The sequence below is a fragment of the Stylophora pistillata genome, chromosome 10 (genome assembly GCF_964205215.1).
Source record: "Stylophora pistillata chromosome 10, jaStyPist1.2, whole genome shotgun sequence".
NCBI lineage: Eukaryota > Metazoa > Cnidaria > Anthozoa > Scleractinia > Pocilloporidae > Stylophora > Stylophora pistillata.
The window spans coordinates 29,349,576-29,363,702 of record NC_142528.1 but is presented as its reverse complement, the minus strand read 5'-3'; the positions used below and the strand labels follow the sequence as shown (position 1 = coordinate 29,363,702).

At 37.4% G+C, this 14,127-nt stretch overlaps 2 protein-coding genes across 4 annotated transcripts in view; one reads left to right on the top strand and one right to left on the bottom strand.

Moving 5' to 3' along the window:
- LOC111332638 (fibroblast growth factor receptor 4) overlaps positions 1-10,475 on the top strand; it is a 20,564-nt gene extending 10,089 nt beyond the window's left edge. For all 3 annotated transcript variants that reach the window (XM_088735011.1, XM_088735010.1, XM_022938022.2), the window contains 14 exons: positions 1,753-1,884; positions 2,623-2,961; positions 3,289-3,564; positions 3,671-3,997; positions 4,439-4,596; positions 4,992-5,310; positions 5,745-5,855; positions 6,766-6,953; positions 7,386-7,508; positions 8,030-8,097; positions 8,189-8,229; positions 8,686-8,785; positions 9,156-9,255; positions 9,670-10,475. In XM_088735011.1, the coding sequence (XP_088591137.1) occupies positions 1,753-1,884; positions 2,623-2,961; positions 3,289-3,564; positions 3,671-3,997; positions 4,439-4,596; positions 4,992-5,310; positions 5,745-5,855; positions 6,766-6,953; positions 7,386-7,508; positions 8,030-8,097; positions 8,189-8,229; positions 8,686-8,785; positions 9,156-9,255; positions 9,670-9,732 (2,345 nt within the window). In that variant the 3' untranslated portion in view covers positions 9,733-10,475. The remainder of the gene's footprint in view (positions 1-1,752; positions 1,885-2,622; positions 2,962-3,288; positions 3,565-3,670; positions 3,998-4,438; positions 4,597-4,991; positions 5,311-5,744; positions 5,856-6,765; positions 6,954-7,385; positions 7,509-8,029; positions 8,098-8,188; positions 8,230-8,685; positions 8,786-9,155; positions 9,256-9,669) is intronic.
- LOC111332640 (dynein regulatory complex subunit 10) lies at positions 10,390-14,127 on the bottom strand. Its single transcript, XM_088737059.1, has 5 exons — positions 13,570-14,127; positions 12,737-12,847; positions 11,779-12,012; positions 11,478-11,549; positions 10,390-10,784 (listed from the first exon to the last, which is right to left on the bottom strand). Exons 1-5 carry the CDS (start codon positions 14,125-14,127, stop codon positions 10,512-10,514), a joined length of 1,248 nt encoding a protein of 415 aa, XP_088593185.1. The 3' UTR covers positions 10,390-10,511.

Sequence of the window (14,127 nt, the reverse complement as noted above, 5' to 3'; positions counted from 1 at the left end):
ATTGGAATGTGTAGTTACCGCAAATTCGCCGATGTCTAACACCACTTTGAAAACTTCAAGGTAATCTTTTTTTTTTTTCCTATAGAATCTTTTTTCATTTTTTATATCTTAAAAGGGGCTCCCATAAACTAAACTTATTGGATCCTAGAATCTATTTAACACGAGAATTGACCGATCTCAAGGATTCGCAGCATTCCGAGTAAACTTAATTTGATCTGGGGCAAAAAGCTAAATATGTTTAGGAAATATGTCAATTTAAAATGTCAGCTTATTTTGAAATACAGCAACATATTGCTTTTAAAATTTGTCAATATTAATAATTCACTAAACCATTTAAGACAAAAACATTAGTGTCTTCCTTGTTCGGTCATTTAAAAATTAACTTGGGTTGCCTAACGTCTTTGAGCTTATTGTCGTACGTCTAGCGAATCGTTTAGAAAGGTTTCACAAATGCTAAAAGCATAAGTTCAACCCCAAGGTAGACACAGGAATCATGCGCAGTGTACCTAAAAAGAAGTGCGACTCCAAAATATACTAAGACACCAAAACATTTGATGTGGCCGGTGTAAAAAAATGTCTGCCCACACCGTAAAGACATCAAAGATACAAGGACTTTTAGATGCCAATACACCTAAGGATAAGCCAAGTCGTAATATCATTATGATGCAACCTGCTGCAAGCGATCAGCAATAACTGAAAGCTATCGCGATGACTAGATTTAATCGATCCGCTCACTTTCGTTTACTTTTGGGGTATTTAAACCGCCTTTGTTGAAAAATGTTATTTTTCTCACTATTCTCCCTCTCTGTCAGTCTCTCTCAAACTCGATAAGAGACCCTCAGTTGAATTGTTTTGCAGGTATCTCATCAGTCAAAACGGAGATCTCTTCCAACCCTTTAAAAATGCGTGGCTTCTGAAGGTGCCTATCAACTTCCTTTTGGCGGTGTAACAGATCCGTATAAAGAAATCTTATATTTCCTATTAGGGAATCGTGCACCTCAAATTGCAAGTTGAAATAGTCTTGACAGGTGTTTTCACGACTTCCTGCCATGAATGCAATTAACAAATGTTAAAAATTCATTACCTTGGGGCCTTTAACAAGAAATATTAAACTGACACGAGACAGCTCATATCCTATCCGCTCATTATTGCCTCAATGATGAGTGAAATACAATGGGAGTTTCTCAAAATAAATTGTGAGTTTAAGATTCAGTTCACTTTTTATAGGAGCGAGGTATATCTCGGTTGCAAAGAAGCAAGAAATCGAGAATAAGCTTAGGGTACCGTAACCTGTACAATACTTTTAACTTGTTGTCATCATCATTATCAACATAAACTTTATTTCATCTCGAGTTTTAGAGTGGCTTGTTGGAGCTAATATCTTCGAGAAAACATAAAATGGAGATTATCTATATATATTCATACATATATCTGTACAAGATCTAAAATACTAACTATACTAAAATATACTAAATACACAGTATTTAGAAATATAATTATGTAACATATCAGTAGAAATTAACAGAAAAGTGAGGATAAGCGGGAGCGACTATACAAAGATACGGCCTTCGATTATCTTTCTAAAGTCTTTAAATGCACTCATACGGATAAAGTCAGGCAGTGTATTCCATAGCTTAGCTTAGAAGTATGAAAATGAATTAGAAGTTGTCGAACACAATCGGTAGAACTTCCGTGCTAATGTCTCTGAACAACTTAATACAATAAAGAATGAATTGTATCTCACATCCATAGTTTGCAGCCATCAGGATTTGACCAAAACCAGCTGTAAAATGCCAGTGGTTATCTGTGTAGTTCTATTATTTCTCGAACAACAAATTGGGGCTGTGGGAGGCAGATGTTCATCAGCTGAAGATGCGACTAAACGTAAGTACCTACAGTTTAAAATACCCATTAGTTAGGTTAAATCTCAAATGCCTTTGAAATCTGCCAGTTTTAGTCTAAATGCAGCTACTGCTTGTTGTGATACCCTTGCAGGTAACTTGGAAGAAACACTAATTATTAATCAGAAAAAAAATGTAAATTATGTTTCGTTCAGAACTTAGCGCAGCTAAAACGTTAGTAGAAAGAATTAAAGAAATCTTAGTTCAATCTATTCCTGACTTTAAGGTTCGACATTTCCGAGGACTAGAAGAGGAGCCATTGTCTTTAATCACAGATTTATATTCCGTTTACTGTCCATTTGGTCGAAAGAAGTTTGTACAGGGCCATTATCACAGCTGCAAACCATAGCAGTCTCATTCTATTTTCTTTTATTTACGGTAAATCTATCTTGGCATGGAGTCTTGACATTTTTGTTTTACACGCTTTCTAGAATCTTCAATCTGGCTAGAACGGTAATCAGAAAGAAGTCGAAGAAACCTTAGTTCAAGCCATTCCTTGCTTTATGGCTGGACATTGCCAAGGACTAGAAGACCAACCATTGTCTTTAACCATAGATCTATATTCCGTTTGCTATCCATCTGGCCAAACAAAATTTGTACAGAGCAATTGAGACTCATAACTGCAGACCATAACATTATGATTCTGTTTTCTTTTATTTACGTTAAGTTTTTAATGGCATGGAGTCTTAACAGTCTTGTTTAACATGCTTTTGTTTTTTAGCATTTTCAACCGAACCAACTGTGGAAATGAACAACTTGGAATTCCCGAATGAGCACGTTCTTCCAACTGGCTACAATATAACAGTCGTTTGTACAAGCAATAAACAAGCTGATAAGAATGAGAAACAATACAAACCCTATTGGATACAGTATTCTTTCAACAATGTCTACCAGAGACACTTGAGTTGTGGTGGTGGCTATAAAATTTCACATTACGAAAGTCCAAAAGTGTGCAACTACCCTATTCAAAATGCCACCGAGAAGAACTCAGGGAATTATACTTGCAAAGCATCGAGTCAGTCTGGCTGCACAATAGAAACGATGGCGTTGACGTTTAAAAGTAACATTTCGTATAATTCCATTTTAGTTATACAGTTTAGTATATGAAGTAGCTCGCATTTAGTTTGGTGTCTACACTACATTTCGTTCATTTGAGGTAATATTTACATTGAATCGAAGACTTTTACGTCGGTCACATTTATTCATCCTATGAATTACTAAGTCGCTAAAAACTGCGAAGTTACAAAACCTTGAAGGTGCATCAATTTGAATTAGAAATCGCTGATAATAATGTCATATCACAGTGGTCATAAGGGGAAGTGTGTAATTCGACGTGTGTTTTCTTTGATTTTAAATTTTTGAATTGCTTTTCCTTCTTAAATCACAGAGCCATCGTCCCCGCTTTTTAGCCATCACCAGCCTCGTAAAGTCAACTTTATAAAATCTAGTAGAGCCAAACTTAGCTGTAATGCATCAGGTGTTCCCCGCCCCTTCATCACCTGGTTCAAAGACGGTGATCGCCTTTCAAGTTCTTCCGTAGAAGGGTCTCAAGGTTATTCAATATTGAATTTTGAATCTGTCCAACCTTATGACCAAGGACAGTATTGGTGCGAGGCAAACAGCACTGAGGGGCGAAGCACATCACCCACTGTGAACCTAACAGGTACTGAGACATTTCAATAACATAACGGTCACAATAATCTGCAAATAGTCGGTGTCTGGACCACTAATTACAATGATTATTTTGTATCCGTTGATGTTGCTTTTAGTTGTGTGGAAACCAGAGTTCTCCATTCATCCCCAGGACAAGACTAAGTACTTTGACGACGATGCCACCAACGTGTCCATTAGTTTCTCGTGTGCAGCAAATGGCTCCCCTCTTCCTGTGATCAGCTGGTCAGAAAACAACTCCAAAGTAGATGATGATAAAGCGATTCAAAAAGATAACATCTCCATCCTCACTTTGGTATTTAATGAGGGAACAGAAAAGCACTTTAAATATCGTTGCGTCGCTAAAAACTCGTTGGGAAATATATCTTCCCAGGAAGCCACCCTGATGATCGCAAAAAGACATAAAAAACCTTTGATGACGGCGGGTAAGCTGACAGCTCAATATACAATTAGGATATAGGACCATATATGGCGGACTGTAATCTGGAGAGATCAAACTTCCTTTGTTTTAGTTACAAAATATGTTTTCCAAAATACCTCTTAAACGTAGGTTGGAATATTGGCAGAATTAAGTTTTTTCTTTTTTTGCAAAAGTCATGATGCGAATTAAGCGACATGAATATGCCAAAATCAATTCGATCGAAAGTCTAGACTTTATCTTTTAGAAAGAGACATCTCGGACATCACTGTTTTCAGGTTTTTATCCATGAGCTACATCAGCGACGCTTTGAGTATTTTTTTTTGTTGTTAAAGAAAGGTCACTACCCTTTTAGTAAATGTGTGCTCTACTGTTGCATTTTATCTAGCACACAGTACCCTGTTTTAAGCAATTGGATAATTTTCGTTAAATCTCGTAATTTCAACAGATAACAGAGAACCTAACACAGTTACCAATGATAATAGGTCTGCAATAATTTGGTCCACCGTGATAACTGGGGCTTCAATTTTCATCATCACGGTCATAGTTCTGCTTATTATCAAGTGGAGATTGGAAAGTAGATTTACTTACCAACTGGACCAGGAGGTAAGTGCTTAATTCGCCAAATCATTGCCTTTCGTTAATTTTTTCATTAGTCATCCTGAGATTGTACTAGTTTCTCCTCACTAAGATCTGCGTTTGGTCCCACCACTGATATGCGCCAAAAATTCATTTTTTCCATTTAAAAATGCAAACTAAGTTGACCAATCTGGACTTGATCAGCTGTATTTCCTGGTACCAGAGACCATTTGTGTATGTTGTGGTTCAATTTTATACTTGGTTCAAATTTTATTTACCTTTGTTGTGAACTTTACTATTTTAGTTTCGGTTTTACGAAGCTCAATAGAGATCCACTCAAACAAAAAAAATCCTCTCTTTGGTACACACATACCTTTTTTTAAGCATACTGGTGTGATATAATCTGTCTTTTGTCAAATCAGGTTTATAAAAGGACTCAAGAGACTTTTGAGATAAAAATCACGAACACTAATGATACGATAAATCAGCTACGAAACAGCCTGTCTGCATCAACTGATGAGGGTCAACTCCCACACCCATCTGCTACTGGAGAAAACGGTGTCGTTGAAAACGAAACTTATTTACAATTAATGGCAGTTGACAGAAACTGGGAGATCCCCAGGGATAGACTCACTATCTCAGAGGAGAAACTTGGCAGAGGAGAGTTTGGAGAGGTTAAGAAAGGAATTTACCTAAGAACTGATGGAAATGAACTTTCAGTAGCGGTGAAAACTCTGAAAGGTTGGTAAATCATTCCACGTCATTGAGACCTCAATGATCGAGGATATATCCTTCAGAGGGTATTGACAGAAGTTAAATCTCACCTCCACAACTCCCTCTAAAGTAATTTACATTGGTGTACAGGTCGCATAATGAAGAGCAGCAGACATCATTTCACAACAATCAACTGCAAATTGAAGTAATGAGGCTAATGATGACAAAGAACAGGACATCAAACTGTACAGAAAATGACATAAACCCAAAAACTTGGGGAAATTTTCAAGATCAGTATTTTGCGACGAGCCAACTTAAACTATAATTACTAACCGTTCAAACCCCGAGTCATAAGAACGTCATACAAACCTTTTGATTGTAAAACTCCTAAAGCAGAAGGTAACTTAGTTTGTGACCACTATATCATATAGTATCTTTTTATACCACGTATTCTCTAACAGATAACAAAAACATGCAGCACCGAATGGCGCTCATCAAAGAACTGGAGACACTCATCCAAGTTGGTCGCCATCCAAATATTGTCAGTTTGGTTGGAGCTTGCACTTTTGAAGGTAAGTGATGAGTGATTAAAAAAGTTAAGGGGACCGTTGGAGGGAAGTTATTTCAACGACAGTTTGTGTGGAGGAGATCGATGAAAAATACGCTGTTAAGTAGTTAAAAGAATTGTAATATGAGTTCAGAGCCACCTTATTATTTCGATGACTTAGGGAAGCTCTGCACCTTAAGCCGAGAGTTTTTAAAAACACTATGCAGTGAGATGAATTTTGATACACTGATTTCAAATTCACTACAATAAAATTTATTTATTGATTCACCAACAGACAAACCGTTAAAACAAAGGTAAATTCAAAACCGCGGTCACCGAAGGGGTATGGCTTGCCACTTAATGCAGGTCGCCTGCTTAATGCAGGTTCTAAAGAATGGGGTCATATAAAAACGATTGAAAACGCCATTTTATGCCATGATTTACGATGTATAAAGACTCGCCTAATAAAATCTACTACTAACCTTGATTTCACTGAGGGGAGAAATTTGAATAGAATTTACTTGCAAGATTATCCTTAGTTTTATTTGGGTAGTTCCGCTTTGAGCGACGGCTCAAAACAGGTGGAAGAAAAAAACAGGGTTTTGGAACTAAAGGAAAGCCGGTGGACCGCTTTATAGAGATGGGAAAATTACTGTGATTAAGGGAAACAAATTGCGGGACTTTGACAACCGACCACTTATACAGGTTCGACGGTGTTTCCGAGAGGCTGTTTCTATGGTAAGCGTGTATGCAAAATAACTAATGTCATTATTTGTTGAGTGATTAGTGTTAAGTAGCGATATCATTTTGGGCCATCAGAACAAATCCAATAAAACCTTTTCATCTAGAGTCAGCAGTGCATTGTGATCTTTGAAAGCCCTGTAAGTTTCCTTAGCAAAATATCACACATGTAACGTTTCTTTTCTCACTTGCAGAGCCTCTTTGCGTCGTCATTGAATTTGTCTCTGGCGGAAGTCTTGATAAGTTACTTCGCAGCAGTCGCGTCCAAAATCAACAAGTTGAACCATCTTATGTTAACATATGGTCGAGGCTGACAGAGAGAGAATTGTTGAGGGTTGCTTCAGATGTCGCAAGTGGCATGAGACACTTGGAAAGTAAACAGGTTTGTTCATGCATTCATGAGTGATACTTTTGGTAACATCTTCATTACCATTAAGTAGCTCGGTAAATTCCAACTTGAATAGTTGCGGATTGCAACTGGTAAATTGTGGACGGAATCAGAGCTAATTGTGCGAAGGGAAAAAAGTCAAAAGAGGAATGCGAGTAAAAGAGAAACGAAATTTAAAAGAATCAAAGGTACAATACCAGCGAAAAAAAATGAAAACAAAGCAATGACAAATAGGCAATAAATCCAACGTGGGAAAAACAGAATATCATGTAGAGCTTCTAATGGAGCAAGTATAACAACAGAAAAAAATTGGTTTGATAAGAATTCAGGTCACACAATGGCTAGTACTAATTATAATTATAATGACACTTTCACAAGTGCGCATGACTAGAAAACTATACCAAATTTCCTTTATCCGTGGTTCAGTGCATTCATCGCGACTTAGCATGCAGGAATGTTCTTGTTGGTAAAGGACTGATAGCGAAGGTGGCTGATTTTGGAATGGCACGTGACGTATCTGCAGATGGTCAGTACATCAAGACAACAGAGGTACATATTTCACTTATCAATTTATTTTGCCTCTCGATCATTCGTTCTTGTTACGACAGACATAGAGAGCGTCAGTTGAAAAGAACTCTACACTATATCTAATTTACATCACTGACTCAGTTTGGGTGGAAAGCCGGTTTTCCAGCACAGCACACACTCCTCTCCAAAGAGCTATCGGCTCTCTGCGCACCACCTTTAAATTGCAGTCATAACATAACCGAAGAACGTCACAGAAAGACTTCACTACACCGATAAATCTTTTCTGAATAGTCACAACGAAGGAAGGTCAAGTGATTGCAGAAATACAATCTGAGCCGGGATTCAATTCACACGAATCAGACTTGCAACAATGAACTTTTTATTGGACTCTGGTGATAAAATCTGCTAAGGGTTGCCATACCGCCAGTCTATCCTCGCGAAAACACTCCTGACCTCATGATGGAAAAAATTTTATGCCAGTAAAACTTTCTCCAAACAACAAGGCATTTGAATTGGTAATTAACTTTGTAACTTTTTCTTAGGGACGAGTTCCGTGGCTATGGATGTCAGTGGAAGCATTAAAGGGAACATGTACAATAAAGGGAGACGTGTAAGTTATTGTATTCCCAGACTAAAATTTTAATTACCTTAAAATACTTCTTATTTCCCAAGGCTTATCATTATACTTTACTTCTTCATAGGTGGTCATTTGGAGTAACCCTCTGGGAGATTGTTACTCTAGGTAAATAAAAACCTTATTTGATAAAATTATGTTCAAAATCAAGTTAGTAAATGAACAGGAAAAAAAAGTGGACACAATCAGCTTTCCCTCAAACCCATTACCCACAAAGGTATATCCTGCCACCAGGCCCTCATTATCGGCGCTGCAGAACTCTAGTTTAATACCATCAATGATGAGATTGCATGCCAGAAAATATTTCGGAAAAATCGAAAAAAAACTATTTAGATACTCTCATAACATTTTGTAGCATCCAAGTTACATCAAAAGGTATTTTATTACCCAGTAGATTTAGTAAGGTTGACCATGAGGTTTCTTGAGGATCCTCTCCTGGTTTGGCTGATGTCTACATCGCACATACGGGGTAACTAATATCGATGAACCTTTTTCCCCTAATGGGATGCTGGGGTATTACCATCAAAAATTTGTCATGATGCACTTGATCCTTTTTTTTTTCAGGGGAACTACCATACACGGGTATCAAGGGCATTTTAGAGCTTCACGAATTGCTAAAGGACGGAGAAAGATTGCCAAAACCAGCGCATTGTTCAGATGAGCTGTAAGTCCGTAACTCTTAGCCGCGAAGTATGTTTTTCAGATTATATCAGTTTTTTTTTCATTCTGCATCTTGTCCTGATGTATTTGATTACCGTACGCATTTATTTCAAGAGTGACCATTCCACTCACAAATTTTTATCATGTATTAGTTCTTAGTATTTTTATCATTCATTTGTGGAGTAATTTGTCAGCAAATGTTTGATTTCAGTGTTTCAATGCGGTGGCACGAATAAGCGTATTTTACTGTAAACTGCCGTTGAAATTTTAGATCAGTATAAAAACAGCCTTTTATTTTTCGGGGTCTAAATTTGAGTTCAGCTTAAGCTTTATGTAATTAAGTTAATAAAGTGTTTTCTGCGTTACTTTTTTAGTTATAACATTATGTTAGGCTGTTGGCACAGGAACCCTGAGGAACGTCCATCATTTGATCAGCTTTATGAGGTGCTAGAGGAGCTTTTACAACAAAAAACTGTGAGTGGACCCGGAAAGCTCAATTGAAATCCGTCTTCTTTTTCCCGTTTTCGTCTCTAGTTTGTTTGCATTTCCCATCATAAGATGCGGACATATAATATTTTGCTGTGTATACTTTGGCCTTTGAAACCAATGTTAGTTCTTTTGTCTGAGGTTCCTCGATGTAGTAGAGAAAAGTTAGATAATAGAGTGTTATTTGCTAACCTAAAGTTTACTTCCCATACAGAGTATGTTTTATCATTAGTTTTGGAGCAGTTGGAGTTTCCTTTGACACCGATTAAGGGAAAGGTGTCATTCTAATATTCTAGGCCTTGTTTATCGCGAACGAGGAAAAACAAGTTTAGTCGGTGGGAAGAATTTTTAAATTATGTATTTCACAAATTCATGTGTCCTCTTTGTGCGTTACTTTTCCAGAGAACATACATCAATGTTACTTACTTCGAGGAACAAGACAAGGAGGAAGCTATTTTGATATGAATTTACGAAACAGACCTCTACATCGAACTCAAGTGAAAGACTTCGCCATGGAAGAACAAAATCGATGATCGAAGATTTTTTCACCACTTCAAGAATAGAAGGGGGACGGGGGATGTAGAATACTGGCATTCAATGACAGTTTGGGTGTTCGAGTAAACGCGTGTATGAACACTCTTCCTTGTGTTTTTTTTTTTTTTGTTGTTGTTGTTGTTATTGTTTAATTTAAATATGGTAAGCTTCCATTCTAATTTGGTTATACCTATGCATGTATATTGAAACTATTTTTCCCCTGAAACATAGCCTTCTTTAGAAGTATTTTGCTCGGAGGTATAATAAGATGTGAGTCAGACATTCGGCAACTTTTGTAATAATCAACCAGTCTCTACAATTTAACGTAGCCTAGAGGTAAATGATATCTGGTCTTTACTTTAAAGTACCGTCCCCCGGCGATTATAAACTCATAATGATAACGGTATATCCTTGTTTTAATTTTAGCAGCTGATTTATCTTATTATCATACAAAAGAACTTAACAAAGTTGAAATCAAATTTCAACGTTTTCTTTTCTTTTTTTCCTTACAACACATTTTTACGGGACCTCAGTTCAAAGACGTGATCATAGCTCATCTATGCATAAAAATCCGCAGATATTCATAAGTAATGTAAAATAATGATTTATTTGTACTTAAATGGAAACTTGACAACCTGTAATGAGATCCGCAATAAAACTGAATGGTAAATTAATGACGGTCTGAGTTTCTAAAGGTTAGTTAATTCAAATCACTTTCCACCTTTGCCTTTCTTTGAGGACTTCTTTGATTTGGCACGCATAAGTATTCTGAATTGGTAATTTCTCCAAACGGTTTGTATAACTTCAGCAGCTTGGTTCTGTTTTCTCTCCTCTTCCATCTTTCTCGCCTTCTCCTCTTCCGCGACCCGTCGCTCCTCGATAATGGCGTCGTACTGTTTCTCTAAGATTGAGAACCGCTCTTGAAGTTGCCCGAGTTGCTCTTTGTCAGCGTCATACATGCGCGTGTAAAGGTCGTATTCGTCCTACAAGTCAAATTCTTAAGGTTACTAGAGTTAGGGCTCGGATTAGTAATCAGTAATTTTATCAGGATCCCTACTCCCTCCGTTGGCTTTGAGTGCACTTTCAGTAATCTATTTGCAGGTTTCTTCGGCCAAAAATTATCACCTGTCTGGCCGTTTTAACGTGCTTATTCGAAAGAAAGTGTATAAAAAGATCATGGATGGTGGGTGATTTCTATGCCATGGACTGTGGTTTATCAAAATCTGAGTAGCTGTCGTTGTCCTGACAAGGGTTCATGGGTATTTTCATATCCACTTGCAAAATGGCGCAGACAAACGTGATAAGGCACTTAAATAAATCCTATATGGTATCCGGTTCCAGTCTCTACCTATTTCTTCTGGTTAATGGGGATTGCTTGGAAAGGTGTAACTAGTGTGTAAACATTTAGTCTAGCTCATTCACCTCTTAAGCGTTACATAATATGTCTCCGAGCAGAAATCTATTCGTCATTGCAATAAATGTGGTTATCTCATGATCAACGTCTGAGATCAATAAAGCTCGATATTTCTCTCCAGATTTCTTTAAGGCCACACCGTAAACGTCCTTCATTTAGATTATATTAAAGCTGTGACAAAGGCTGTATGATTAAGAAAAGTTTACAAAGCCTTCTTGCTTTTTGAAGGAAGCATCTCATGTGTAAAACAAAGATCCCTTACCTGTCTTCCACTTAAATCAGCATCGTATTTTTGCACCCAGTTGAACACTTCCGTAGCCATCTTGAATCTCTTCTAATACCCACAAATGTATAGGAGTGTCATGAAACATATCAGATATTTATCTATTATTTTCTTGCAAAGGTATCCCTATGGAAGTCTTAATATCCTTATCATCACAACTTTTTTGCACTTTTCTTTATTATTTCTTAAATCTAAGTGATCGTGAAAGAAGGAGATTGCAAATGAAAGAAAAGAAAGACAACATCCACAAAGATTATACAAGTATACATGAACATCTAACCTTCCTCAAGAGGGTTTCATTTTTTCGATGTTCTTTTTTATCCTCTTGGATTTTCTTTCTACACAGGGATATGTCTTCGCAATAGTTTGCCATTTTAGCCTTAGACATGTTGTTATCCTGGGAAGATTGTTTCAAGGCTTCTGTCAAAGTTCGTTGCTGTTTTTCAGAATGGATTTTCTCGATCAGTTGCAAGTCTTGCTGAAGCTGTAGAATTCTTATATCTCGTTCATAAATCTGAAAGAGTATATAAACTTTGTAAAAAGTGTGCGAGGATACCCCAAAAATGGGTAAGAAATTATGACTCCTAAATTTAGAATAAACAACATGAATCTTTTTTTTTTTTAATTTCTTTTTCTTTGTCCTATGGTCATGACAAGACGAACACATCTTTCTCTATTTATTTACCGAGCTCAATTCTTTCTTTCTTTTCTATTTACATCATAAATCTTACTTTCTACAGTTACGTCGGTGATCTTGACGATATACAGGACTCCCGAGGCACTAAGTGATTGAGCATCCAAAAGCAATCTGAAGTCGTTCGGCACGAATCTTTAAAGTGGCTAAGGCTTTCAAACGACCTCTTGACCGCAGCTCGAACTGAACATTTTCATTACATCACGACCGTGATAAGGTTTACTTGCACTCTATCTTAATCATCACACAGGACTCTTTCGATTTTGCTCGACGATCATGCACCATCGCTGTATGTCACGATCCGCTTGAGACAAAAGACCCACTATACTGGTATGCAGTCTATCTCGACAAGAGTTCACTTCAGCGCAAATTATTGTAATATTATCCAACTGGTTGTTTTGAATTGGGGAAGATTGTCCCCTTGGATTTAAACCAGATACATTAACCAACTGTCCTTTTTCCTTTTTTATTGTTATTACTATCATTTTTTCAATCTAACTACTGCCTCTATGAACTTACACCAAGTAACACATCACGAATTTACCTCAGACTCCTTCGCTTCCACAGCCACCTGGTAATTTGTTTCAAGCTTTTCTCGTAATACGGTTGTTTTCTTTTCTCTGTCAATAATTTCCATTTGATCAGCAGGGATTTGCTAAAGCAAAGGCATAGAAAAAACCAGGAAAGATTTATTACTCGACGTTTCGGGGTCATCGTGACTCCATTATCAAGAGACTAGTTTAAAAAACATGCAAATAAGGAAAGGTACAAGAATAGCATAAATTAGACTGAACGGCTTAAACAAACACCTTGGCGCGGATGGAATCCGTTTGCACGTTCAGTGTTGGCTTACGCATGCGAATATACAACATTTCATTGACAAGGCAATCAAATTTGCCGTTACATTTCGTGATGACGTTGAATTGCTCGATCAAGCGTTCAGGCATTTCACTATTGTGCTGGAGGTGGTAGTGTTTCCATTAACTGCAATTTCATATCTTGTTCCTCGAATGGTGACGTCAGTAGCCTCTCTTTCATGATACTTTCTACTGATGTCAGCTTATTCAATAAAGCTGTATACTCTCGGTTACGGACCGGTTTGCTTTCGGTTTACAAGAAAGCAAGTGTGATGGAAATCACAAATAATGCAAAAAATAAAACGTTCGCGACTTCTACAGTGACGCAAGGCAGTGAGAAAGAGAAAAACATATAAAGGAGGCGAAAAGGATTCGAAGGATTCTTTTATCAATAAATTTCAGGAGAAAGATTAGAATGCTGAAATAAAAAATGTAATCGCTTTGATATACAACTGAAGCATTTATCCAATGAAAACACCAATATCTGACCCCATTATTTTGAGCCTGTCTCACCTGTGACCATTTCAATTGCTTTCGGATTCTTTTTAAAAAACCTGAATATTTCCCTCAATGAGCATTTAATTCTTTTTTCCAGAAATTCCACTTCTTTCTCGAGAACAATTCCTAACTGATTTCCATTGACAGAAGTAATGATGATACTGGGTTTACTAAACTTCACATTGCTTGATCCAGCCTCTGTCTGGGTATTTGTTTGGGTACCCGTTTGAAGCTCGACATTCTGCCTTGAAATTCTCCCCAGCTCGGCAAGCGCCTCTTCGTATGCACGTTGTAACTGCAAATGACTGCTCAAACGCGATGTCAAATCCTGGCCGAAAATAACGGAAAATCGCGGTAATGAATTTAGTATATAGGGCAGAGCTGTAATGATTTCCATCCTCCTAACCATGTCTCGAAAGACGGTCATAATTCTTTCAGCCTCTAGTGACTGCAATGTCTTTCTTTTGGGCTCCAAGATTCGGCATGGATCAATGCCACTTTTGCGAAAATGATCAAGATGTGACGACGGCTTTCCTTTAAGCCATCTGTCGGACTGTCGCGGGGTCTCTATGGGCGCCAT